General features: G+C 37.1%; 1 protein-coding gene across 7 annotated transcripts in view; it reads left to right on the top strand.

The window, feature by feature from the left end:
- Positions 1–24,816, top strand: part of MIA2 (MIA SH3 domain ER export factor 2) — a 62,443-nt gene extending 37,627 nt beyond the window's left edge. For 2 of the 7 annotated variants that reach the window (XM_072986406.2, XM_072986405.2), the window contains exons 6-24: positions 336–446; positions 1,276–1,347; positions 1,598–1,702; positions 4,086–4,208; positions 4,317–4,437; positions 6,797–6,843; positions 7,519–7,609; positions 8,310–8,448; positions 9,791–9,892; positions 13,031–13,091; positions 13,736–13,771; positions 16,668–16,735; positions 17,495–17,577; positions 17,963–18,091; positions 20,069–20,227; positions 20,650–20,787; positions 22,133–22,206; positions 22,526–22,757; positions 23,682–24,182. In XM_072986406.2, the coding sequence (XP_072842507.2) occupies positions 336–446; positions 1,276–1,347; positions 1,598–1,702; positions 4,086–4,208; positions 4,317–4,437; positions 6,797–6,843; positions 7,519–7,609; positions 8,310–8,448; positions 9,791–9,892; positions 13,031–13,091; positions 13,736–13,771; positions 16,668–16,735; positions 17,495–17,577; positions 17,963–18,091; positions 20,069–20,227; positions 20,650–20,787; positions 22,133–22,206; positions 22,526–22,757; positions 23,682–23,845 (2,055 nt within the window). In that variant the 3' untranslated portion in view covers positions 23,846–24,182. Of the gene's footprint in view, positions 1–335; positions 447–1,275; positions 1,348–1,597; positions 1,703–4,085; positions 4,209–4,316; positions 4,438–6,796; positions 6,844–7,518; positions 7,610–8,309; positions 8,449–9,790; positions 9,893–13,030; positions 13,092–13,735; positions 13,772–16,667; positions 16,736–17,494; positions 17,578–17,962; positions 18,092–20,068; positions 20,228–20,649; positions 20,788–22,132; positions 22,207–22,525; positions 22,758–23,681 lie in introns of all 7 variants that reach the window. The other 5 variants (XM_072986404.2, XM_078392569.1, XM_078392574.1 and 2 more) reach the window with 5 other exon arrangements.
- The last annotated feature ends 2,758 nt before the right edge of the window (positions 24,817–27,574 follow it).

A 27,574-nucleotide genomic window follows, 5' to 3' on the forward strand; every position in this document is an offset into this window, starting at 1 on the left:
GTGCATGGTTAAACTATTTTGTAAATACTGGTTTTGGATATCTTTATGTGTCAATTTTAAGGGTATGTAGTATGCATCCATGAAATGTAAGCAATCTAAAGTTTGATATAACCTAATGCAACTTCATCTGTGGCGCAGCTCCTGATACTTGTTCAGCATATAATTAGAATTAAAAGTATCTGACATTTATTCCTGTGCTATATCCATTTGTTAGCCCTGCTAGAGAAGACATATTGAATGAATGGGAATTACATAATTGATAGTCTAAAGAATTACTTCAATGGATTTAATGTGTAGATGTAAATAGCCACAGATAATGTTTTTAATTGTTTTAGACAACATGTGAAGAACTGAGTAGTTCAAACTCTGTGCTGAAGAATGAAATACAATACTTAGAAAAGGAACTGAAAGAAGAGAAATCTAAAAGATTAGAACAGGATGATTTGGTATGTGTTTTATTTCAAGTACAGTACTCTTCCTTTGACAAACAGCACGCTGGTATAATTTTTATAATATATAAAATCAGTATCCTGTCTTCCTACTTATCCTTGTCCCCCTTTTTTCCCCTTAGTGAATGTTCATTCTTGATATCTAAGTATTTAGGAACTTCTGTAATTGTATGGGTGTTTTCTATCATCTAAGTATAACTTGTTGCCATCTTAATTGAATGTAACTTCCTCAGTGTGCCTATCCTTTGGGCTGCTCTAAACATGCTTTCTTCTTTCAGTCTACTTTTCAAGTCTATGATGGACGGCAGTCCAGCAAGGGACGCGTCGTCCTTGCTGTCTTTCTCACACCATTACATTGTTATTGCCGTCATTTAAAGAAATGTATTAACTCTTTCATAGATTTCTTTAAAACTGACTCACAATGTATTGTATTAGTTTGCCTGCATGCCCTTGTTGTACCTAAGGTGGCTTGAACATTGTGGGGTTTCGCCACCTACATATGTGGAAGGAATTATTTATTCCATCAGGCAGATGTGGGGGGTGGCGGTTATCTTCAAAGCCAGTTTTTGTTTTATTGCATATAATTAAAGCAGTAGAAAATAAACAGAGAAAAAAATAGAATGATCAGTTGGATTCTTCCTTTAATGCCCAGGATTTCAACAATAATTTGAAAATAAAGTGGTTCAATAATATCTTGCAAAGATTATCCTTTAGCAAATATGCAAATCTATTTCACTAAAACATTGGCCCCCATTTATTCTGACTAGACACTATCAGCTATTAGTAACAGAGTACTCATATAAAATTGTTTCCAATATCTTTACAGATGGCTGAAATTCAAAGAAGAGTGGACACTTTAGAAAATGAAGCAAAATCTGTCCAGTCGCAAATAGCTGAAGTAAGCCAATATTAACAGATTTACATAGGTATCTTAGTGCAGGAATTTCAACAATCTAGCCACTTTGGGGATACACTTTAACCTCTCTATTATGCATGCTATCTTAAAGAAAATCAACAGCAGATCACTACAATATAACAGCACAGATTAAAGGGATATAAATGAAGTAACCAAGAATATAGATACCATTTTATGCTGTTTTTCGCACATTAATAAGAAAAGGATCTTCACTTTGTGCCATTTCATTTAGGCCAAAACCACACTGAAAGTATATGAGATCAACAGAGAGAGGCTGAAGACATTTGTGGAAGATGCAATAGAAGAAAACAAACACCTTCATGAAAGTGAAAAACAGGTATGCTTTTCTCTGCACCTGTAGTTTTTTTTTTAAAGGAAAAAACATATTCCTTAAAATGACTCACCCAGTTTGAAGTACTGTTAAGGCAGTGGTGCTCCTGTTTAAACTACACCATAGTCAGTGAAAACTGAACAAAGCAAAAGGAAAGTGTTGCAGGGGAAATGGTTCAGCTTTATGATTTTGCGTTCTGTGGAATAAATCAATTGAGTACTTCATCCTTTATGATAGGGATAGGCAATCCATGACCCTCAGACAAATTTCAAAGGGGCTCTGTAATGAGTCAGTTGAGAATTTGGGGAAAGGTGACCTGTCTTCACCTAACAGCTTATTTTGTGGGAAGGAAGAGATGGAGGGAGAAGGAAACGAAGTGGCAGAGAAGAAAAGGACTAGTTCTTTTTTTCATTTGGCTTTGTCATCACCTACTGCTAGCTTTGCTCTGCCCATTACCAGCATACAACCCTTGACAGATTATCTTGTGAGAAGCACATTCCTCAGTAGTCTTTGTAAGATTCCCTATCTTTGCTGTTTGGGAAATTTGATGCTCCAAGCTTTGTGGAATATTTTTGAATTAGTTGCTCCCCCAATTTTTGCTTGTATTATTCTCACAATTGTGTGTGAGACGTCAGACTAGGTGCACCTTGTGTTCTCAGAGCCAAAATCTTGTTGGCACGAAGTTACACTACGCAGGCTGGATGGCAATCTTCATCCAACACCAATAATACTTAACTTAAATGAATTGAAAACTTCCTATTCCACCCTTCCAGGTTCCAAGGGCTCCATTTTGTACTGGAAAAGCTTTAGGAAACCACAGGACAGGAAGGAGCCTTTAATACTCAAAAATTGCTGACAGATTGCCACCAGCAGTCCTAATCCTTTTGGCAGTAATCCAGTGGCAATTCTTTCACATTGTTGTAGGTTTCCTGCTAAATCATGTAGCTCCCAAAAGCTTCCTCGGTGTCAAAGAGGACCCTAGGAAGCCTTGGAAACTGAAATAGGGCGACAGGAAGCTTTCAGTTAATTTAAATTCTTACTGGTGCCAGCTTATATTTTAATTGGTGCCATCTTTCACACTAGAGGATTTTGTTACATTTTGTTACATTTTCACCTTGCTTTCTTTAGTAAAAGGCGAAAGATTTATACGATCTGAAGAGAAACCTTGCTTTCCATTACTACATGTTCGAGGTGCCTTACAGTTATAAAACATAATAAAAGTAGAAGTTATAAAAAGGTTTAACCATAGAATTATTAAAATCAAATAAGACTAAATAATCATAGTAAAACTCATTAAAATCAATTAAATCTAGAAGCAGTTCAAACTTCACAATAAATTAAACAACAGGTAAGCCAATTTTAAAAGTCTTCATATCCCTTCTAAAAGCGGTGAGAGTGGACACCGATGGCAAAGCTGAGGGATGTTCTGGTCAAACAGGGCTTTATTGACAGTCTCAAGCCTCTTCTGATCTTAATATCTGGGTAGGTATACAGAGAGAGATAAGGTGATCCTTTAGGTAGTCCCTATAGTTCTAGCTTTGGGGTTGTTAATGACAGTCTGGAGTACAGGCAGTACTGTACTATCACCAAGAACAAAAAGGTCTGGTACATCCACTGAAGCTGTCAAGCAAGGAGAGACAATAGTCCCAGGATGCAAAATGGGCATCAATACTTTATTTAAAGATAAGCCCAACTTGTTTCAGCTATTGCACTTTCAGCCTTCTTCAGGGGCACCGATGTTATGCTTATGTCGAATCTGTCTCTGAGGATATCTTTTGTGGACAATTTCTCACTCCTTTTTGGAAAGGAAAGCATTGGGATTATCTTTGAATAAAGTACTATCACCAGCCAGTTTTTTTTTCTGCTCTGAATTTTTAGCTTTATGTTGGTCAGAATAGTCTGTTCTTTGTTTTTTTTAAAAAAAAAAAAGTTTAAGAAATGTGGATTTATATGTAATTTTTTCCCTTAAACTTGCTGTCCAAAATTAGAATGTAGAAGTTAACTCCTAATTTTTCTTCTCTCCTTCTCTGTTATAACATACGCTGTTTTCTTGCCATCTTGGAGAAAAAACTTCCTTTTCTTTTTTTTCTAATTTATGAAAATTATGTTATATGTTATGGTATATATATATTTGTTTTATATTGTGTGTTGTAAGCTGCCTAGAGTGGTCATAATTGACCAGATAGGTGGGGAATAAATAGAATAAATAAATAAATAAATAACAAACAAACAAACAAACACATGTTTGAGTTAAACAGATTTTGGTGAATTATTGAGCCAATGTTAAGAGTTTAGGGTGAAGCACAGACCTTTTTGAATGAAATATAATTTAAATCTAATAATTGTATGTTCTATACTAGGTACTTATCTTGGAGCATTTTTCTTCCAGCTATTACAGGAAGCTGAAGGATGGGGTGAACGATTTAGTGAATTAAATGAACAAGCAAAAATGTTTGAATGTTCTAAAGCGGATATGGAGGAAGCTCTTAAAAACAAGGAAAGTCAAGTCAAGGTAAAAATACTATGTGCCAGAAATGGGTAGCTATATTGGCATGATATAAATTATGTTAAATTAATTTTAAAAGTTTCATTCCTGGTTTGTTTGTTTCATATTATATAGTCACTGACTGAATGCTTGTTGAAGATGAAGGACTGGAGTGGCGCAATAGGAGAGAATGATGTTGCTGAAGACAGCCATTGGGAGAATATTAAAAGTGAAACTGAAAATGGAGAGCATTTAGGTAAGTTATTATTTCTTTGTTTTGTGAAACAATAAGAAAAAGAATTATATTTTCAGTTTTTAGAAATGTAGCCTACTGCTTGTGCAAATTTGTCTGCATCAACAAAAATAATAATTGTGTGCCCTCAAGTCAATTCTGATAATTCTGACTAATTGCAAACCTTTCCAAGATTTTTTGTGTAGTGAGTTCTCAGAAGTGGTTTATCATTCCCTTCTTCTGGAAATCCTCTGGAACTGTTCAGCTTGCAACACAGGCTGGCTCTACTGCTAGGAGACAAAGTAAGGAATCAAACTCAAACCTCTGGCCCTGCAGCTAGATACATAATCCATGGAGTTATCCGTGAAAGGAATCCAAATAAATCAGTGGCGTCATGACAGCCTATTTAATTCAGTGGATAAAATGTGGTTTCTCCCAAGCTTTATGTTGGCATTTAGTGGATCTCTGAATACTGCGTTTCTGCTAAAATCTGTTTGGAACAGATGTGCTCAAACAAGCATTCCTTTAATAAAAGGACAGAACCCAAGGTCATTAAAACCTCTCCCACTTTACCTCCTGCCTAATAATCAGAACAGATCTGTAACAGTCTCTTCTCATCCTTGTCATTAGCCTGTGAATAAACAGCCCACACAGAACAGTCAGGGATGTTAAGCACATATCTTGCTTTGAACTGATGGAACATATCAGAAATATGAATGCTTCCCATCAAAGCACTTCAATATGCAAAACAAAGAACAGGCTTTGGACTTCCACATTGGCTTTTATATTATAAAGGCTGTGCTCTAGTTTGGATAAAGGAATGGATAGTTTTAGAAAATGATAGAATATTAAAACTAGAAGGACATGATTTAAATCTAGGATGGCATGCCTTCCTATGGTATCAAAAAGTAAAAAACAATTTAAGAACCATCTGATAAGAAAAGTGTAAAATGGGTATGGACCAAGATCCGAGAAGAAAATTACCAAAAAGTTCCTGAATGGGTCTCACCAATGGAAGCATTTACACAACGAACATTAATGGAAAAGATGAAACTTTTGTGATATACAGGCGTACCTTGGTTTACAAAATTAATGTGTTCTCCGGAATGTTCCGAAATGTGGATTGCCATAGGAACAGGGTGGCGCTACAAATTTCAAGGCACAATGCATCCTGGGAAAATTTTCTTCACGGACTGAAAAAAATGGGGGGAAAAGGAAACTGAGGCATTGTTTTCAATGGATTTTGGTTCGTAAACCAAAAATTACATTAACTGAGGCATTCGTAAACTGAGGTACACCAGAGATTTGTTAAAAGAGGACTTTAGTATGAAAAAAATGGGGGGAAAGGAAACTGAGGCATTGTTTTCAATGGATTTTGGTTCGTAAACCAAAAATTACATTAACTGAGGCATTCGTAAACTGAGGTACACCAGAGATTTGTTAAAAGAGGACTTTAGTATGAAATAAAGGGAAGAACTAGAAGAACAAGATACAATACTTGATTGGTGGACAAAAACACAAATAGATTCAAGATATACAAGAGATAAAGCAGTAGGCTTTTGTAAGGAGCAGACACCATTGGATAAGATACTTCTGACTGTAAAGGAAAAGCTGATTAAAATGTTGTATAATTATCTACTAGAATTAAAAACGCAAGATGAAACAGTTAAAGAATGCATGATAAAATGGGCCCAAAATGTGGGCCATACTATTAACTTAAAGTCATGGTCACAAATATGGGAAGGTAATATTAAGCTTACAAAAGCAATTAATTAAAAAGAAAATATGTATAAGATGTTCTATAGATGGTATATGATACCTGAAAAATTATCAAAAATGTATCAAAGTACCTCTAACAAATGTTGGAAATGCAAATCAAAAGAAAGTAGTTTTTACTTGGACTTATAGGGAAGAGTTTTTGGAAACTAGTCAATGAGTTTTTACAAAAAAAATGTTATCTCCTATAATACCATATGAACCTGAATTTTTTTTTAATATAATACCAGACTCAATAGAAAAAAGAAAAAAGATATTTGATCATACATGTAACTACAGCAGCAAGAATTTTATATGCCAAATATTGGGGGGAAAAGCCATCCAGATCTCCTTCCCTATGATCTTCCCTTACCCAATGTAAAATGAATTTTAAAAAAGACAAGAAATATGAATGCTTTCCTGAAGTTTAGTCACATCAATTCTCTGTGTTGTCTTCCCCGTCTTACTTTCTATTTGGAAACCAAGAAGCAGCTTTTGGGCAGTGGGGGTGGGATAAGGTAGGAATATTTAGTACTTAAAAAGAATTAATGCTTTCCCTAAAATCCAGGAAGTGTTTTCTGTAGTTTATTTTTGTTTATTTGTTTTTATCTCTCTTTTTTTTTGCCAGATGAGCAGGAAAAACGAACTGTGAGGAAGTTGATTTATGCTGCAAAGGTAATTCATTGTTTGTTACACGATCTTTCAAAATTTGTAAAGAGGAGCAAAAGAAAAAAAAATCCTAGGTTTGCACTTATCAGTCCACGGTACATGTCTTACAGCAGTGGTAGTATTTATGAGAGTATATATTAATACTTCCTATATTTTATTACTGACCTTGGAAGACTTTTTATGTTAATGAGTGGGTGCAAATTCACGAAATCAAAACATATTTTATTGTCACTAACTTTGTTTTCAAACTTCTTTTCAACATCATTGGTTGGATCCAGAGTTGTTGTTCTCAAAGCAAAAATGGTCAATTCACAGAACATATCTAAGATGACATTCCTGCTGGCAGGCAGAAGTGAAGTGGTTGTTATTAATTCTTCACCATTACAACCTATAGAATCAGTCATATTACACTGGAAAAGGTCTACCCTTCTTGTGTGTTTTTTCAGTAAACTGAGGGGGAGAGAATCCTCCCAAATCACTTCTCTCCACCTCCAAGATTAATGTCTTGATGAAAGAAACTGCAGATCCAAGCCAGTGCTTTTGTTTTTTACAAAGATCATTTTTCTTTCTTTCTTTCTTTCTTTCTTTCTTTCTTTCTTTCTTTCTTTCTTTCTTTCTTTCTTTCTATGTGGAGTCTCTCTTCCAATTATAATCCTATATGTTAATTTTTTTTTTCTTTAGTTAAATGCTTGTCTAAAATCCATGGAAACAGAAAGAAATCAAGTATATTCAAAACTAAGTGATGAAAAGAAAGCAAAAGAGGAACTTTCGGGTAATAAATGTTTCTATAGATTTTAAATACATGTTAAAAATAAGGAAATCCTGCACAGACTGCTTTCTGTTAATTTTAAATTTTAGCAAACCCTTTACTTAGGAGTTTAGCAGGAGTTTAGAGATTTTTAAAATGATACTGGATTATTGAGGGAAGTAAGACTTGGTTTGAAATTTATATTGATAAGCCATGTGTATGTCTTTCTACCTCTAGAACTTGTTCCAGCATGGAAATCGGAATAAATTTGTGATATAATGCTGATTACAGGCTAGATAGAGAGCAGACATTTGTTTTTTTCAAGCTCTTCTGTCTTTGCTTTCCCACCCCGGAAAGTTCTTATATTTAGTTCCTGAAGAAGTAACAGAAAAGAGAGATTTAAAAATACCGGTCATGTACCTTTGTTGGCATGGCTATTATCTTTATGTTGCTACGATGCACTTAGTTTCAGTATTCTTAGTGCTGTTTAGTGAGACATTAGTATTAAGCCTGTTAGGTTAGTAAAACAAATGCCATCCATTGAGAAGTTTAGCATGAATAGCATGTTTATTTAAGTTGGCTCTGATCTTCAAGCAGACAAGTCTATGTCCTGACTACATTAGAATATAATGTAAGGTGACTGTATTCAATTTTCAAAATGGGTTTTCATTGCTTATGATATTAAATTGTCAATTAGTTGCAATTAATTCTCTATTTTTGACAGAACGCATTGAAAGTCTACAAAAGGAACATGTTCTTTTGCAGTCTGAAAATAGAGACTTTGAAAATGAATTTCAGAAGCTTCAGCAGAAGCTTAAAGTCATGACAGAGCTGTATCAAGAAAATGAAATGAACCTTCACAGGTATTGATATCATTTGGTTCACTGCTTTAACATTGATTGATTAATATTTGATTAATTCAGTTATTTCTTAACACTTGACTCTAGATGGTGTGCTATAATGTACATGCAAAACAAAACTGCTAGATTATTTCACTAGTTTATACTCTTCTTTTGGTATAGGCTAGTATTAATGTTTAATTTATCTCTTTTCCCTACCGGATCTTGTGAATTAGTCTTAGCACAATCTAGTTTCCATCCTAGTTTCTCTCTCTGAAGGACACTGCACATGGTTGGAATCCTTTTGCACAGTTACAAAAAAGGCATAGTTTTTAGAGGTAGGTCGCCTCAAGGTAAGAAATCTTCATAGACATTATCATTTGCATGCCAGCTCACATAACTTGGCTTGCAAAAGATAATACCACCAAAGATTTCTTAACCTGAGACAATTTGGCTCTAAAAGTTGAGCCTTTTTTGTAGGTACACAATAGGATTTCTACCATGGTATCTGGCATACATGCACTTTTCCCTTGTTTTGTGGTAACTTTTAGTAAACTATTGTTTAAACCTCATTTTAAAAAAATACAACAAACATTTCCAGGGCTCTTTTTTCTACACGTACTTATTTTAATGTTCTGTATATTTAGAATTTCACATATTGACATTTGGATCATTGAGTTCTGTAATCAGTTCCTACATGAACTTGGATTTATTGATCAGAGTTGTGTTGAAAAAAATTATACGGAATGGTAATTGTGCATCATGTAATTCCTGCCTCCACAGCCATATGGTAGACATCCTGCAAGGAGAGGAACCACTTATATGTTAGTATTGGCCATTGCACAATCATTTGTAAATAAAAACGGCACTTAGTGAGGTGTGGTGGATCAGGCCCACGGGTGTTGCGCAGGCGACCTGGGGTCTTTACCCTGCCTTCTCTCATGGGTGTCCACTCAGAGGAGGAGGTGGGGCAGGGAAGCTTGCAGCACTGCTTCTGGCAGGATGCCTGTGGGAGGAGGGAGGGGGCAGAATCCAGGGCACCTGCACAACACCTGTGGGCTTGATCTGCTGAACCCCCAACTGAGGTAGGTACTCATCTCTATTTCAGAACATATTGAGTAAGTTCTTTTACAGTTCAGCCCTGTGTGTGTTTAGTGGGATTTGCTGCCTGGTAAGGATTGCAACTTTAAAGCCATTCAAGAATTTAACACTGGTTTTATTATCGCTTATTTTTCATTTGCTGATCAGTTTATGTGAAAAAAAAATGCAGAAAACTCTATTTTTGGTTTTTTTTTTTAAAGAAATGACTTTGTGGTGATGATTTCCTTAGGAGTTGTGGTTAATAACAGGCTTAATTTTTTGAAAGGAAATTGACTGTAGAAGAAAAAGAGCGTTTGCAGAAAGAAGAAAAGCTTTCCAAGGTTGACGAGAAGATCATTCATGCTGCTGAAGAACTGACTACTTATCGGTAATAATATATTATGTTGGTATTTTCTGCTATTGAATGCTGGAAATTTTGCTGAGAACTAGACTGAACAACGTGTAAATTGTTAAAAATTAGTAAGGATATAATAGGTGAGCAAGATAATGTACTCCCATTTTCAGGCTGCTTTTGTTAGCTTTGCAGAAAAGGTGGACATGAACATTTACCCAGCAAGCTATTGCATTGCGTAGTAAGCACAGAGAAGGAATGCAAAAAACCCCATTATTCTTGTAGCCAAAACAAAATAAAAGCTTTGATGAATGACAGATTAAACTCTTAAAATTGTTAATCACAGACAAGAGTCAGTAGTAAAAGGCGAGAGAAATAGGGCCAGATTCCTAAATACAGCATTTTAGTGACTTGCATGAAGGGACAAAGAAAATTATTGTACTACTTATTCTAGAAAAATAGGCCAACCAAAAAGGAAAACAGGAGGTTTCTTCCAAAAGAGCCAAAAAATCAAAGGAAAATATAAACCTAGATTAGGGAAGCTGAAGGATCTCGATAAAGTAAAGAGAAGTTGGAAACAATATACCGAAAGCACAAATGCAATGATGTAAGATTCTTTTAAAGAAAAATCTTTAATGAAGAACCTGCAATTTTAAAAAGTCAAACCTGTTCTCAAAGCGCATGGAAGAAAGAAATCAGCAGGAGAAGATGGGCGCAAAACTACAACCTTTATTTCCTGAGGTAGGTCCTCTAGGCCTCAGAAGTGTGTACAGTAGTAAGCCCCATAGGCAAGCCTGAACCCTAAAAGTAACCTTTGATTGCTTCCAATGCAATAAACCATAGACTATGTGCTTCCTTAGAACACACACCAGCCTTGCAAAGTAGAACAGTAGAACCTTTTAACTTACAGTGGCAACTATTACCATTCTTCCATCCACACTGGATTTAGATATAGTCCTGCTGTAGCAAGACTAGTCCTCTGTTGAAGAATTATTTTTGTTTTATTAAGAAAATAGATTCATTAGCATACATTTGTAGTTTTAAAGCATAAGCACCGAGCATTTTCAGACCATTACAATGTTTAAATAAACTTACAATTTCTAGTTAAAATAAAAACAGCTAGGTAATCATCCTTGCTCTACGTTCCTACATGTTGACAAGCCTCTGGGTCTCACATTCCACAGCATTCAACGAACCAAGTTTTTTTCCTTCATAAACCCTCTCATTTTACATATCTTTAGGACTCCTTCTTCATTACATTTTCCAGCTGTCACCCAATTAAATCCAAGTGGGCGTAACTCAGATTACTCTAATCACCACCCAAAGTTCTCATGCTCCAGGCTTCAGGTGCCTTATCTTGGTCTTTTGTTTCGTTGTCTTTTCTTGGACCAACATTGTGACTTTGAGAAACAACTCTGCACAATAGGCTCCTGAAAAACATCTCTTTTAAATTTGTCTTACACAGAACCTAACAGACTCCATTTTTGCATGACTGCAATTCCCAGTTTCCTTCCATTTCCTTATAGCAGTCCAGTGGTTTCATGCTACAGAGACTAAATCTGTTAAAATACTACCAAGGCTGTGGCATCAAATAAGGAGAACAAAACAATGGCCCCACAGATTGGAGGAGCTTGGCATTCATTCCAATCCCAAGGAAAGGGAAATGCCAAGGATTGTAGTAGCTATAGGACTGTTGCATTAATTTCCCATTCAAGCAAAGTGATACTCATGATTTTACAACTTGACTAGTTTTACCATTTATGGATGGAGAAAGACTTGCCTAATGTCCAAGCTGGATTCCAAAAAGGAAGAAACTTTAGATCATATTGCAAATATAGGTTAGCTACTGGAGCATATCTAAGAATTAGAGAAATAAACAGTTTGTATTTGGGGGGTTATAGTGAAGCCACTGACTGTGTAAATTAGTGGTTCTTAACATTTTCTTTACCACAAACGCCATTTAAATATCTTTTGTGTTGCAGACCTAAAGCGCATCAAATATTTACTTAAAGTTTCTCATGAAGGGTCTCGTCAAAAGATATTCCTTGCTATAACAACAGCACTGTTTAAGATGGCTGGAATAAGCTTCATTTTGCATTGAACAGAATGCATTGTCATCAACAGCATCAGATCTTTTACGTTTCAAATTCAGCCGGCAATCCATTCTGAGGCTCAGACAAAATGTGTTGTTACGAAATTCATGGCAATATCAAAAACTCACTTTACCCGACAGTAACCAGTTTTATTAGCAGAAGTCAAAGAAGAACACAATCACACAGTCTTTCTGAACACTCATTCACACTGACTCCAGCTTTTGCTTCCCACAGCTTCTGACTGTCTGCTAGGTAGCCAGAAATGGCATGTGCTGTCTCTCACCTACTCAGCATCACTTGCTTGCATGTTCTCATCATGTGCAGAAATAGCAAACAGTTATTTACTATCAAACAATTATTTTCATAACCAGTTTTTAGTTTTGTTTCTTTTTAATGAAGGAGGTGGGTTAGGAAAGCCAAGTTTTATACAAACAAACAAGGGAAATTAAGATTTTGTTCTACATTTCCTTTTCATTAGTGCATTCTTTCATTCATTCTTTCTGTTTTAACTGCAAAAGATCATAACACTTCCTCAAGCCTTTGTGGACCCCCTGTGAGGACATCGCAGCCCCTGAGGGTCTATGGACCACATGTTAAGAACCTAAGGTGTACATTATAAAAAAGCTTTGGATTGTTCTAAAAGAACTTGATGTTCTACAGCATTTGCCCTGATGCATAATCTGTACAGTAGACAAGAAACTGCAACTAGAACAGAATATGGAGAAACATTGATACACGGTTTTCAAAGGTGTTAAACAAGGATGATTTTTGTATCTCTGTCTATTTAGTCTATGCAGAACATATGTGAAAACTGGATTAGATTCAGAGGAAGAAGCAGACAAAATGGTTCTCTTTCACATCAATAAAATTTTGTAGACAGAGTGACAAAGCTAAGTGATCATGGTGGAAAGATCTGTTTTATTCTGATAGCGATCTTTCGAATAGTGCTCTGCCTTGTAGAATAGACTTTATAATGAGTTTAGATTCTTTTTTAATTTAAGTGACTCAGCATTGACATTTCTTGGTGAGCCTTTATCTGATTTTAAATAATTATCCTTGGTTTGTAATAATTCCATTATAGACAGCGGGCAAAAGATCTAGAAGAAGAACTGGAAAGAACAGTTCGCTCTTATGAGAATCAGGTATGTGTATATTATTTTTTAATAGGTACAAGATGTTATAGTTGACTCTAAACTTTAGAAAAGCTACCAGATTGAAAGTACCCTTCTACTTTGTGTATTCTCTTTGGTGAGAATCCTGTTAGGGATTTATACCAGTGCAAGCATAATTGTGTAAAGTTCCATGATGAATTATTATTAATTAAGAAGATCTGCATGATCAGGGCACAGCAGGTGGCAACTCATTAATATGTTGCTGCAATTTCCCAGTGTAAGTCTTCAGTAGAATTCATCCTAAACATGAAACTGAAATTCATGTTTAGGATTTCAGTTTCATGATGTGATCCTAAGCTTATTTACTCAGAAATAAAATGCCATGTGGAGTGGGTGTCTTTTACTTAGTCATGGTCCATGGCCCACCTGTGTCTGGGGCTACTTCATTAGTCTGAATTGCTGAGAACTTTGTATGCTGATTAGGAGGGCAAAATATTGGGAATGAGACAGACACAGAAAAAAAGAAACAAACTGCAAAAAAAGGTGTAGCAAAAAAAGGAAAGAGTATAGGAAGGAAAACAAGCAGGCAGGAATATTGCAAAACAAAAGGAAAAGTGCAGCATAGTGTGCAGAGATCCATGGGTTGAACTAATAGATTTGTTTTCTTTTAACAGATTATGTCTCATGAGAAAAAAGCTCATGATAATTGGGTAAGTTGCAAATAGTTGTCAGCCTAGTGTTTGCTGCTTTTCAGGTGTGCACCTCTGGAGCAGGGGTGGCCAGTTGTTGCCTCCTAATGTTTTCGATCTGGAACCTCATTCAGCCCTAGCCAGCAAAACCATAATTGTGTGAGTTAAAGTGCAAAAACATTTGGAGAACCACAGTTGTCCCCCCATGATTGAGATTTTTTGAGTATGTGTATTTGCATCTCTCTTGTTGTAACGGTTTTAAACAGCCCCCCTCCTTCAAATTTGGTTCTTTAAATTCTAAAGGTAAATTTTTGGCCAAGGAAATAGAGAAGCCATCTGGGATTGTTGCAAATCCAGATGCATACATGGTTTTTATTTCAGCTTCTCTCTTACTTGTGATTGTAATAATTTGTGTTAAAAACCAGAAATATGATGATTTACCACCCCCCAAAAAAATTCAAACTTGTCTTTTTAAATGAGTTATCTGTTTCTTTCACTTGAGGCAAATGTCTCTAAAGTCTTCATGCTATTCAAGATTCCCTCTAAGGTGCACACATGACTCCCTCTGTGCAGCTATCATTTTCAGCCCCTTTGGTTGCGATCAATACAGAACCGCACATGTGGGAGGCTCTCTCATGCGCAGGAGTGAAGTTGTGTGTGAGAGAGGCAGAGCCTCGCCCAGTGGAGCTGAAATTATTTATTTATTTATTTATTTATTTATTTATTTATTTATGCATTTATTTATTTATGTATTTATTTATTTATTTATTTATTTTACTTTATATGCCACCCACACTACCCAAAGGTCTCTGGGCGGCTTACAGCATTTAAAATACAATAAAGATATGCACAATTAAAATACAATTAATATATATATAAAATTGCCATCAAACCCACAGCTAATATTATTTCAGTTAAAAGCCTTCTGGAACAGGAAGGTTTTGACCTGGCGCCGAAATGTCAGCAGTGTCGGCGCCAGACGAATCTCAGTCGGGAGGGCATTCCATAGTCTGGGGGCAACTGCCGAAAAGGCCCTTTGTCTGCAAGCCGTCCCTCTTACCTCCTTGAGGGACGGCTCTTTCAAAAGGGCCCCCTGGCTAGATCTTAACTGCCGGGTAGGTTCATATGGAAGGAGGCGGTCCTAGAGGGTACTTTGATGCTACTAATCTGTCCCAGTGGAGCATAAGGTCAGCCAGAAGGCTCTTAAAGCTGTTCTGTGGCACTTCAGAAGGAGAGGGGGAAAGTCTTCTCACATTCCTTATTAATAAAGGGGGGGGAGGGTCATCAGATTGCCCTATTTAGTGTCTTTACAGATTTATCCAGATAAAAAGAGGTAAATCTTGGTTGCCTCTTTGAGGCAAATAAGCTGTGTCTCAGAAGTGCAAGCTTATATCATTAACAGCAAGCTATATGACGATGGGGACGTGGTGGCACTGTGGGCTAAACTGCAGAAGCCTTTGTGGGCTGTAGGGTCAGAAGACCAGCATTCGTAAGATCGAATCCATGCAATGGAGTGAGCTCCCGTCGCTTTGTCCCAGCTCCTCGCTGGACTAAAAATGTCAAGGGGAACCTTTACCTTTACCTTATATGACCATGGATGTTCTTAGAGTTACTGGTTATGTTTCCTGAGGGATTCTGAGGGTTGTAGTCCATGAAAATAAGTTTTCTTAAGTCTGGATGCTATAAAGTACAATTCCCTCTGAATCAAATGTTTTCAGAATCAATTGTTTTGAGCAGCATTTGGTCTCTGCTTGTAAAAATGACACTTTAATTTCTTTTGGCTTTGTTTCAGTATAGTTTTAATGATTAATAATGGCTGTTCTCTGCTCCCTTTTTTCCTAAATGATAAAATGTACTGTTCTATGATGATACCATTGCATCAGTGGTACACAATGTTACTGTAGGATTAATCTTTCAATCAAGACAAGACAAAACTCCACCCCTTTCTTTCCACTATTAAAAAGACTCCAGTTATCTCAAGAGACTCACATGAATGAAATCCAAGGATTTGTCCACACGGCAGCTTCTTCCACAGCTGAATTACTGTGGTAGCACAAGTTGTGAAGAAGGAAACTGGCATTGATGGTTTATGCAACAATAACTATTGTGCATGCTGTCCCCTCTGTTAATCATGAGAGATTATGTTCTATTGCTTTTTGCTAGTAACAACAGCTGTGCCCTAGCACTTCTGGGTATCAGCACTGTTGATGTTTATTTACTCCATCTGGGAGCCATGGTTATTTTTTTTTCTGGTTTATGTATCATTTGCAAATCAAACTGTTATCAGCTGTGAACAAATTTTAAAAACATATGTGAAGTTACCATAAAATATGAAGGCACAGTTAAGTTGTAATCTCAGAACGAATCTGTGCCCACATTTTAAAAGCTATTGCCCTTATCCAGGTATTTACATTTAGCTAAATGGACATGCTAATTGCCAGTGTATGCAGTTCTGTTTATTTAACTGCATTGACTCTACCTGTGTCTTCATAGTCATCAAAATGAATGGGAAGGGTCTTATGGAGAGAGTACTTGCATCAGTGTTCTAGTTCTCCCTTTTCTATCAGTAGTTATTGGATTAGATCTTTTGTAACTAAGAAAGAGCAGGCAACAGGGTAATTAAAAGCCAAGCTTAGATTCTGTCATAAATTGTGTCCGTGTTTCACCACTCTCACATGCATTGTTATAAGCAGAGCTTTGGAATAGGGCTGTTATTCAGAATCCAGTTACAGAAAGGAAGCAGGTGTGCTCCTTTAGTGTCATTTAATTATATTGGACCTTCTGATAGACTTAGGAAGCAAGTAAAAAAAGTTACCAACTTGCCATTGGAAGTATTACTAGACTTTACAGAATGGGACTATTTGATTAATCTCTCTCTCTCTTTCATTTATCTCTCTAATTTGTCTGTCTATAAAAGCTGGCAGCTCGGGCAGCTGAAAGGCATCTCAATGATATAAAAAAAGAAAATTTGCACGATAGACAAAAGTAAGTATAAAAGTTTTCATCTTTTCAAGTAATGTTTTAGTTTGTAGTTTTGCAATACTAAAGATTCATCGGGCCAATCCCTTTGTAAATTGTAGAGTAAGTTTTTTCTACTTTTATAGTTTTTTATACTTTTAAATATTCATTGTAATACTTCAAGTAAGCTTTGTCTGAGCAGATTGTAAACCAGTGGTAAAATGCTGAATATTCAGGCACTAGAAGATGGAACCAAGTTCTACTTTTTCAAGGGCCACACTCAAAATATGTTCCCCTGAGTGTCTGAATGCAGTGTGATAAGAAGAGCTGGGATCTCTGCCTCACTCCTCACCCCAATATTTACTGATTTTCAATCCCCATCTGATTCAAGCTTGCACACCACTTCTGATGCAGTTCTGAAGGGTCCTTTGCTTTCAAGAGCAGTTCTTGGGAGGTGTGCAAGGGACTGCATCAGGAGAAAAGAAAAGAAAGCCATGTTGCATATATCACTTTGGCTTCTTTGGATCACATCCTGATCCAGAGAAGGCTTGAGAGGGAGGTCATCATAGCCTGGGATGTTACAGTATTCCAAGTGCGTGTATGGGTTACTTTGACAATGTAAACCTTTGCATTAAACAGCTTTAGTTATTTAAACAAAGCTCCCAATCGAATCATTAGTTCTTGTAATTAATTTCATTTACTGAGATCAACTTCTGCCTCAGCTAAATAATTGAATCTTAGAAAGAAGAGTTATGGTGGATTATAATGTTTTGTTATTTCCTGCAGATTAACAGAAGCAGAATTTAAGTATGATCTTTTGGAAAAAGATCCCTACGCTCTTGATGTTCCTGTTAGAACATTTGGCAGAGGTACCGTATCTTAGTAAATATGCATTGTAGTATATAGTGAGAGCCTGAATAAGTTTACTGAAATGCTTAGGGAAACATAGCTGGTTCTTCATGCATGCAGACATCATGTCCATTTAATATAGCACCAACAGCATATATTGTTTCAATTCCCAGTATAATCTTCCCTTTGCTTTTACATAACAATCTGAATTATTACTTGAAGGTTCCTAGAAATAACTTATTTGGCTGTTTTGTTCCATGGTTGATAACAAAAGTCAGCCAATTTACTTTCTTGAGTCCCAGGTTTTAAATTTAATACCTGAAATGATCAGTGAACTGTTATTGTGTATATACACCCAATAACGCTAACCTTGTGAATTTTAGTATTTTGTTTTAACTATTCCAGAGCATTCCCCATATGGACCCTCACCAATGGGCAGACCTTCATCTGAAACAAGAGCTTTTCTTTCCCCCCCAACTTTATTGGAGGGTCCCTTAAGACTTTCACCTGTGCTTCCAGGTGGGGGAGGAAGAGGTACAATTCTTAAATTTGAACATTTAAACTATTATGAATTCTCTCTCCTCTTAGTCTATCCCTCCTTTCTTGGTGATGGAACTGTGAAAGTATACTAAAAAGAACCCTTGTAATCTTAATCTTGAATCATAATTATCCACTTAAATTACATTTAGCGTATGAGCAGCAGCATTTTCACCTTTAGGATTTTATCTGTTAAAAAATATTTGTGTGGAATTATGGGGTGGATCCAAAAGTGCCCTTCGACACACAGAACATGTATTCTGCTTGTGGAAGGGCTCTTTTAACCCCAGCTACATTTTTTTCTGATATAAATAAAATCAAAGCCATGTTTCTGCTGTGCTCATGCAGTCATCCGAAGAACAACGATTGTGGCTGTTTAACTTCTGTTCACAGTTTCTTTGGATGCAGCCCTCTTATTTCGAGGTGAGCAAGCAAGACACTTTGGATAGTTTTCTGTTTTGATAAATTACTAAATGCTAGTCTGGGATTTATTTGTTCAAATTACAGGGTTTTTTTACAGCTCAAGTGTGGCCTTGAGATGGGTGTCTGAACAAAGACGTTTGTTCTTGTGCAAACTAAATTTTTAAAAAATCAGTATATTTCATTTAACTAATGAAGGTGAACTGAGTGGCACATTTTAAAGCTAAAGAAATAAGGTAGATAGGAACAGTACTGTACAAGTATCACAACTTGTAGCCCAAATGTACAAGCCTATTTGTAATTTGAAGCAGAAGAAACAAAGAGTTTTGTTCTTAATTGATGAAAATTGACAGCATGCAGTGAATAATTTCAGGAATTATTTCTTTTTTCTAGGTTTTATTAGAAAAGACAGAGGAGATATCAGTCTTCTGGCTTTAAAGTAGAACTGCACTCTGAAATAGCTGACATACTGTACATAATCTGAACTACTATAATAGTATAAGTGAAAGATTTAACCATACCTGTATTTCAGTGCAGTACAAAGCCACACTTTAGAAGCATGTCAACAGCTTGACTGGATCATTAGAAAAGCAAAACACTCAAATGCCATTTGAAATAGTGTTCTACCAGTTTAATAATTCGTATTTTTCTAATTTTAAAAAATGTCCTATAATTTCTTCCAACCACCTTCTTACTTTAAATGTATAACTTGTGATTTAAGCAGGGAGGCAACTGAATTTTTTGAAGTCTGTTCAAGCAGCCCGGGGAGGGGGAAACCAGGAACAGGCTTTGAGGGAGAGAAAAAAATCTTTGCCAACATGTTGTCAGCACTGATTAGGTTCATGAAAAGGCTTTAACATTCTTTCTTCCTTTCTTTCTTTGCTTGGTGAAAGGAATCTGAATATAATGTAGACTTTGTTTCAACATGGTTAGTTTTTTTGTCTCTCCTAGCAGCTATCTTAATACTTGCTGTTCTGTTTTACTGATTGAGCCCTTAACACTCTGCTGGAAGCAGTGGAAGCCTTCAGATTGTAAAAGGAGGAAGGGGCTTCTGAGGGCCATGTGTCATGTTTTCTCATCTCTGAATCAGCTGGTTCTGTCATTATAACCATGTTTTATCAGCTCCTGTGGTTTGCAAGAAGGAGTTCTAAAGTTTTGGTTCTATTTTTGATCAACTGTATCTTGTTTTGTATGAACCCAATGAATGGTGACCAGTGTTTGCTTTTCATTTTAAGTGAGCTAGCTTCAGACCATCAGTTATGATAATTTCAGCCAGCTATGGTAAAGATTAATTGGTTCAGTAAAAGCTGTGGTTAATCATGACAAAAAGGAAACGAGAAGTGGCCTTGCAGTGGTGGTGCAGTCAGGGAAAGGAAGGAGAGGGAGGAACTGAATGTCAGGTACACACCATACCTCTTTGGATAAAACATGGTTTATTATGACAATATTTGAATACACATTTTGGATTTTCATTGAATGTATTGTCCTAGGCTCAGTTAAAACTAGTCCAATTGATGTTTCCATGATTTAATCCATTGTAATTTGTTCATTTAGGATCCAGAGGACCAGGGAATACCGGCACATATGATGTTGGCAATGAAAGAAGGGAGATAAATTCTGATATGTTATCCGATCCCCACAGACCACCTTCTGACACTGGATCTTTGTCACCTCCATGGGATAGAGATCATAGGATAATTAGCTCTCATACAGGTAAATAAATATATTGCATTGTTATTTCATAAACATTTTATTTCTTAAATGACAATATGAAAACAGTGCAGGAGTCCATTTTGCACGTGTCCTTGATAACTCAGCTAGCAATATCATAGCTTCCAGACCCAGAGTTTTGTACTGTTTCAGAATATTTTATTTCAGAATGGTACAGTATGCACATTGTAGTGATCCTAATAATTCTGCTATGGATTCCAACACTATATAGAGTCAACGGTAGAGGATTTTCATAGGTGTAAATTAGATTTCAGATTTCTGTTCTCTGACTAATCAAAATAGATTATTCTTTGGGCTTTGTATCTTCCATAACATAATAGATACATATAACATTGGTTTATAAGCATTGATGAGTAGTTCTAAGAACATCTACTAAATACATCACACCTTTGTTTGAATGATAGGTCAGCTGTATAATGAGCAGCCTCTTCCTTCTCGAAGACCAGAAAGATTTTATCCCAATCACCCAAACTCCGGAAGGCTTTCAGGACCAGCAGAATTAAGGAATTACAACATGCATTCATTTGACAAAGCAGGTAGAGGTTACTGTCTTGGTAAAGAAGTTTACTAAGAAATTGTCTGGAACGGTAATTATCTAGAACTGTCGGGGCTAAAACCCAGAGCTTGAAATTCAAACCAGGTGAGATTTTAGCAGTTTCTGTTCACTTGTTGGTAAGAAATCAAAGAATGCCAGCAATGACTCTGGTATTTTGAAATTGGCATTCTTTGCCCTCACTAATACAAGCTGTAATCTCTGTTTGTACTATAAAAAACAAAAACAAAAAAAACAGCACCTCTAGCATATAAGAAAGCTAGGCCCTTTTTCCATTTTCATGAGACTGTTATGTTTTGCTTAACAAAGGCTAGATAACTTGATCTTCTTATCAGCTCTGCTCATTCTTGGAGCATTGTGGGTTTTATATCCAGTGGATGTGCAAACAGAAAACAGCTTTTATAACGGTTGTTGTGGGTTTTTCGGGCTCTTTGGCCGTGTTCTGAAGGTTGTTCTTCCTGACGTTTCGCCAGTCTCTGTGGCCGGCATCTTCAGAGGACAGCAACCTGTGCTCAGGTTGCTGTCCTCTGAAGATGCCGGCCACAGAGACTGGCGAAACATTAGGAAGAACAACCTTCAGAACACGGCCAAAGAGCCCGAAAAACCCAGAAGAACCATTAGATCCCGGCCATGAAAGCCTTCGCAAATATAGCTTTTATAACCTTTCTTTTCCCTGCTGCAGCTTCCGCCCCACTCCCACCCCCTTAAAGCTAACCTAGAATGTTGAGAAGCCCTCATAGATAGTATTTGGGCTGTATCATATGGGGTTAAATCACAAATTCTCTGACAGCAGCAGATGACATTAGATAGGCCTTTTGGACTGTGCTGGAGGTATAGAGGGAAAGGAAATAAAGGAAGAAGGCTGGTTGCACAAGTAGACATGGATAAAATCCATAAATAAATTTGAATTCTCACTAAAAATATTTTTCATTGAAGATGTTTAGCCCAAGATAATAAAATGTTGATACAGGAGTTAAAATAAACCTCACTAACACAAATGATTCATGTTCTCTGTAGCTGTTGTGCTATTTAAAATGCCATTCTTGGTGGTTGTATGCTGGTTTTCTTGAATATTTTGTATAGTAGCATTAAGATTTATTTGGCTTCAGCAGGAAGACAGCAGTTCAGGCTGGTTGTGAGCAGAAAAAGTACTTCTTTTTGAAGTTTATAGAAGCACTGATACATTCTTACTCAACATGGTGTATAATAGATATGTGAAAACGTTGTGTTTCACAGCAGCCTTTGTTTCTGCACCCATCTGTTCATTGAAGGAAATGTAATGCTAAATGTTAAAGTGCATATCGGTTATTTCTCTCCCCCCCTCCCACATCCAGATGGACTGGGACCTGAGAACAGCTCCAGGATGGACTTAAGTGGAAATGGAATTAAAGATCGTCCCGATGACACTGTAAGCAATAGACAAGATGTCTGAGAAAATACTTTTCACTTTATCCTGTTTGATGGATTTCTTTAGCAGGTTCTTTCGGAGAGTGACTGTTCTTGACTGGTTTTGCTGATTTTTAACTTTACTATAATGTATCACATAATGATAAGCAAGATGATACTTTCATGACATTTACAGCACTTCGGGTTGTAACTGTATAACTTGAAAGAGAGGGTGGGCCTCAGGGTTGGGGAGTGAAAGGCCATTGGCTTTTATTTCCCTTCCCCGTAACTTGTGCAGAACAGCGTGTTTCCTTCTTTTGTCTGTTTTCCTTTTATCACAGAATATGGTCAATATGATAGAACAGTCCCTTGCACCTGAAACAGAATCCTTTGGGCCTGCAATTGTGCCTCCACCGCTTCCCTTACTGAGAGCTCCTTTGATGCCAATGGACCCAAGAGGACCTTTCATGAGAAGAGGCCCTCCCTTTCCACCAGTGCCTCCCTCTTCTCTATACGGACCTCATGAATATTTTCCAAGGGATTTTTCTGGTCCGCCACGGCCTCTATTGCAAAGTATGTAGTTCCGTCTAGATACAGTACATTCATAGGAAAATGTTTGGAAACCATAATAACTTGTGGCGCAATCCAGAAAAAATTAGGTGCATTTAATATAGTTCCACTAATGGGGCCTACGTTAATTCACCTAAGTAATGGGCCTAAGTAACTTATTCCATCGTTTTTAATGAGATTTAACCAACATTTAATTGCTGATTGTACCTGTAATATTCGACGTGTACATTTTAATAATGTAAGAAAATTACAATGATTTTCAATGGAAAATATTACTAATCTTACCTGAATGTTTATCGATTTATAGCCATACAAACATTTCCAAAATGTAAAGATGTTGCTGGTAATACTCATTCAGGGAATTCTCTGGGCGGTGTGCTGCTCCTCAGGTGAAAAGACAGTAGGAAAGCTTTGAAAAACCTTCCACAATAGAAGTCTCATGGGTCAAACATAGTGCTGCAGACTTGGTAACTCATTCGAATAGTCTTCTCCTATGGGGCAACCTCTGCAAAGGGTGGACTGCAAGTCCCATAATTCCTAGCCTGCAACTGATAGTCTTGCTGGCTTGGGAAGGATGGGAATTTTATTTGAAAACATCTTGAGGGCATGAGGTGGAGGAAGGCTGCTTTCACAAAATGTTCCTTACAAAGCTGGTCTGAAGCAAAAGCCATTCTGTGGTCAGTAGAGATTGATAAGGCTGAATATTACTGAAGTACAAGTTATTTAAATTTACTGCCCTTTCATGCTCCAGAATTGTTACAGCATCCGTAGCAGCATGTTACTGAAAAACACCAATGTCTTCCCACATTCATTGTAGGTGATGTTGATTTAAGTGGTTGTGATGTGCTATGTGTCCAGTGTTTTGTCAGAAACTAGCTCAACTTTGAATACAAGCTAAACAGCACTTTGCTCATTTTCTTTGAACAGTGAGAGGTCCATTTCCTGTGAGGCCTTTTTCTCAGTATCCTCCAAGGGCTGGATCTTTTCCACCTCAACCCCCACCCTCTGATAACAGAAATGAATTGCCTGCTGAACTAACACATCCGTCAGCTGCAACTTCTACAGATCATCAAGAATCACAAGGAACTTGATTTTAATTAAAGTAACTGTTTTCCTCTAAAATCACCTTGCTGTTAAGTAACTGTTGTTACTTAAGCGACTATATTGTTGCTCAAATTGAAGCTTAATAGAGTAATTCTCAGGAGAGTATTCTGTAAATAATCATTTAAATGTGAATAAACTGATTTGACATTGTATAGAAGCTACTTTTAAATTATTTTTTAATTGGAGTATATTACAAGATGTAAAAATTAGTCATGTGTAAGAAATCTCCAGTTGTTTTTGACTATGTCTGGTCTCATAGAAAATAAATGCATGTGAAGAAAGTAAAACAGCAGATGTGAACAATATTAAAATATTTTAATAATATGTGTCATTTTGACTATTTAACAAAAAAAATGTCTTGTACCTCATCATAACCTTCCATGTTTTCTTTTGGTCTGTCTGTTGACTGGGTATTTTAAACAGTGGCAGGAATCCTTCTACATGTTTTCGCCACAGAGCAACTCAGCTAGCATAAATGTCAACAGTGAATTACCAAAGTTAAGAAACCAGCGTAGCGTTGCTTTTGTGTGATGAATCAGACTCAGAACCCAAATGTCCATGCTGACTTGAGCCAGTTCTCCATTGAGTTTTATGCTGATTCAGTTAAAGTATAAAGTATGAAGTATGACTAATAGGATTCTAGCCAATGAATATTTTAAGGCAAGCATAGTCTCACAACTTTCTTGTCAGTGTCATTTATTTATGTATTTTTAATTAGGCATAGTTTACTGTACCGTTCCAGGATATGAGCCCGTATATATATCTTCCTGTCTTTTTCAAAGATGATTAACAGCTGCACTTTGTTTTTCACTGCCTGCACCAGTGCACTGCCGTTTGTGAGTTGGTCTCAAATGTATCCTTCTGTACTGTGTTGTAAATTTTAAAGGCATACAATGGGGTTATACGTCCCTGTACTGTTACATGGCAATAATATAAAAGCGGTGCTGTGCCATTCCAAGATGTTCCATTTAATCTAATGATTGTCTCTTACTGGATCTGCTTCAGTGTTTGCAGAAGATCCCTCACGGGTTCATGAAAATAATAGTCTCTTGCATTATTAATCTTAGAGATTGCTATGTTTTAAGATCTATGAGATTGTTTTATGTAGACAACAGTAGGCCTGGAAGCTATTGTTAGCCTGCAGCTTCCAGTAGATTTTCCAGTTGTAGCCAATGGTGAGGGATTATGAGAACTGCACTTTTAACTCTCAGCAGCATTTGCTTACAAAGGTTCCGTTTAGCTAGGCAGGCTAATGCTGTTCATTTAGAGTTGATTGTAGATCTGTGTCCTGGGTAAAGTTTAGTTCCTGCTTCTTTTAATTAAGGAGACTCTTAAATCAGCAGACAAAAACAAAAGAAAAATGAAGACACAAATGTTTTGGCACATTAAAGACTACATGCTATATTTTAATGTGAGCTTTTATGGACTAGCTTCCATTAAAATACAGCAGTTAGTCTTTAAGGTGCCACAATATTTTTGCCATTTGTTTGTTTGTTTTTGCCTGAGATGCTAGCACAGACTAATACAGCTACCTCTTCTAAAGGTAGATCTTTCTGGTGCTGAACTGCTTCCACTGGTCTGATGCTATAAGTTAATTTCACCACCACACTGAGCAATTTTTAAAAGAGATTTTTTTAAAAGCCCCCATATAATTTCACTTACAAGACAATATACAGTACAATGCTGTGCAGAAGGCATTGGTATGGTCATTAAAATGTTACACTTTTGCCAGCAAAGCAAAAGGAGGTCATTTGACATGAATGTATAATATTACTAATAACAAAAATCGCCACAGACAATTTTACATTAAACATTATGCAGCACCCATATTGCAAAGCTCAATTGGCTGAGAGAGGGGGTGATTTGCTATAAAGCCTTTCCTGACCTGGTGCCCTTGAAATCTTTAGACTTTAGCTCCCCTTCCACTCCAGCTAGCCAGCCAGTATGGCGGGGGTGGGTGGGTGGGTAGGTACACTGAGATTTATACTCCAAAACCTAAGTGGGGGAACTTTGCTATACAGCAGTGGTTCTTAACGTGGGCAATAATGCCCCCCAGGGGGCGATTTCATTTTTCAGGGGGGTGGTAGAACAAAAAGGGGCGGTGTGGGGGCGAAAGAACAGAAGCGGGGCGGTAGGGGGGCGCTGGAGTGAGCCAAACCTGTGAAGGCGACTGCAACCGCAGTGCTGGCAGTAGATCTGGTGCTGCTGCTGCCACCAGATGATCCAGCTCTTTCTACCTGCCACGTCTCGCCTTTCTCCTTTAGGGGAGCACTGAGTGTGGATCGGGTGGAAGGAAAGGGTCTCTTGTGTCCTCATCCTCGCCCCGTGAAGCGCTGCCTCGCACCCGGGTGGGGAGGGAGACTAGGTAGGTAGGTAGGTAGGTAGGTAGGTAAGATATCACCTCAGGGAGGGGGGCAATGATAACTTCCTCAATGGCTCAAGGGGGCGTTTCTTTCAAAAAGGTTAAGAACCACTGCTATACAGTATCAGCCATTAGACAAAAAGGATACAAAATGAATCCAGTAGCATGTCTAGAATTCTGCACTTTTGACATACCCTATGCATTTGAATTTTTCTACTTATAGTGCTATTGCTAATACGGAATTTGTTTAGACTGGAAGAACAAGCTGGACATAATATTCTTGTGCCTTGTTGCTAGAGGGCCATCTCTTATATCATTCGTTCATTGCTGACTGTAGAGGAAGAATCCGCATATCTAATTCTCAGCTGTAAAATTTAACAAGTGACCTTCAAGAGACTGAGATTTTATCTTGCTGACTCTGGGAATGCTGGCCTTAATTCACTCCCTGGTTTTGCAATGTTGTTACTGAAACAAATGCTGATGGTGAGGTTTGGGGCTGCATGCAAACTTGTGAAATACCTTGAATTGAAAGATGAGGAACAGGCAAAAGGAATTACAAGATACGCCAGAGAAGAATTATAGTAATGACAAGAGTGTGAAGAGACTTTCAGTTTTCCTATGCAACTAATGATGTTTTACGCATAGAGTGGAATGGATAGTGGAGTTATGTTGTTTTTACTTGGGGTGGGAGTTGATATACAAAACGGTAGAATCAAAATGTCTTGGTTGAGTAGAAGGGCTAAATCTGTGATCTGAATTTCTTTGTTTGTGAGGGTGGTTTTTTCATATGGGCTTAACCATAACTACTTCTTTCATACCGACACACTCTTGTTTGAACATCACAATACATTTACTGCACATATAACCTTTTGCATCATCCTAGAGGCATTCAGGGAAGGAGTTTCCTCTCTTATTCTGCAGCCATCTAAACCCATAAGGATGGGGCATGTGAAGGAAGAGGTATGGGAAATTAGTTCTGCTAATCCAAATTAAGTATCTCTGCTTTCTTAAATTACTGTGGAATCCAACCTAGTCTCTTAAAGTTAAAACACCAAGGCAATAGGTAGTAAAGATCTAATGGGATCTAGATTAACAGCCTGATGTAAAAACTTGTATTCTAGGGCTACCTTTAAAGACAGTTTAGAATCTTTTTAAAAATTTGCTCCAAACACTAGAAAAACAGAGCCAGTCAATAACAGATGGACCAAGGCCTGCTCTGAGTTTAAGATAGCTTCCCAAAATCCTTTTGGGAGGGGAATAAGTGTTTGGAACATATTGCACTAACACTGTTCTGGCTGCTTTGATTGCCTGCTTGTTTTTATACACTTAACACTTTGTCTAAATTTTAAAGCTG

Source organism: Pogona vitticeps, chromosome 1 (assembly GCF_051106095.1).
Source record: "Pogona vitticeps strain Pit_001003342236 chromosome 1, PviZW2.1, whole genome shotgun sequence".
NCBI lineage: Eukaryota > Metazoa > Chordata > Lepidosauria > Squamata > Agamidae > Pogona > Pogona vitticeps.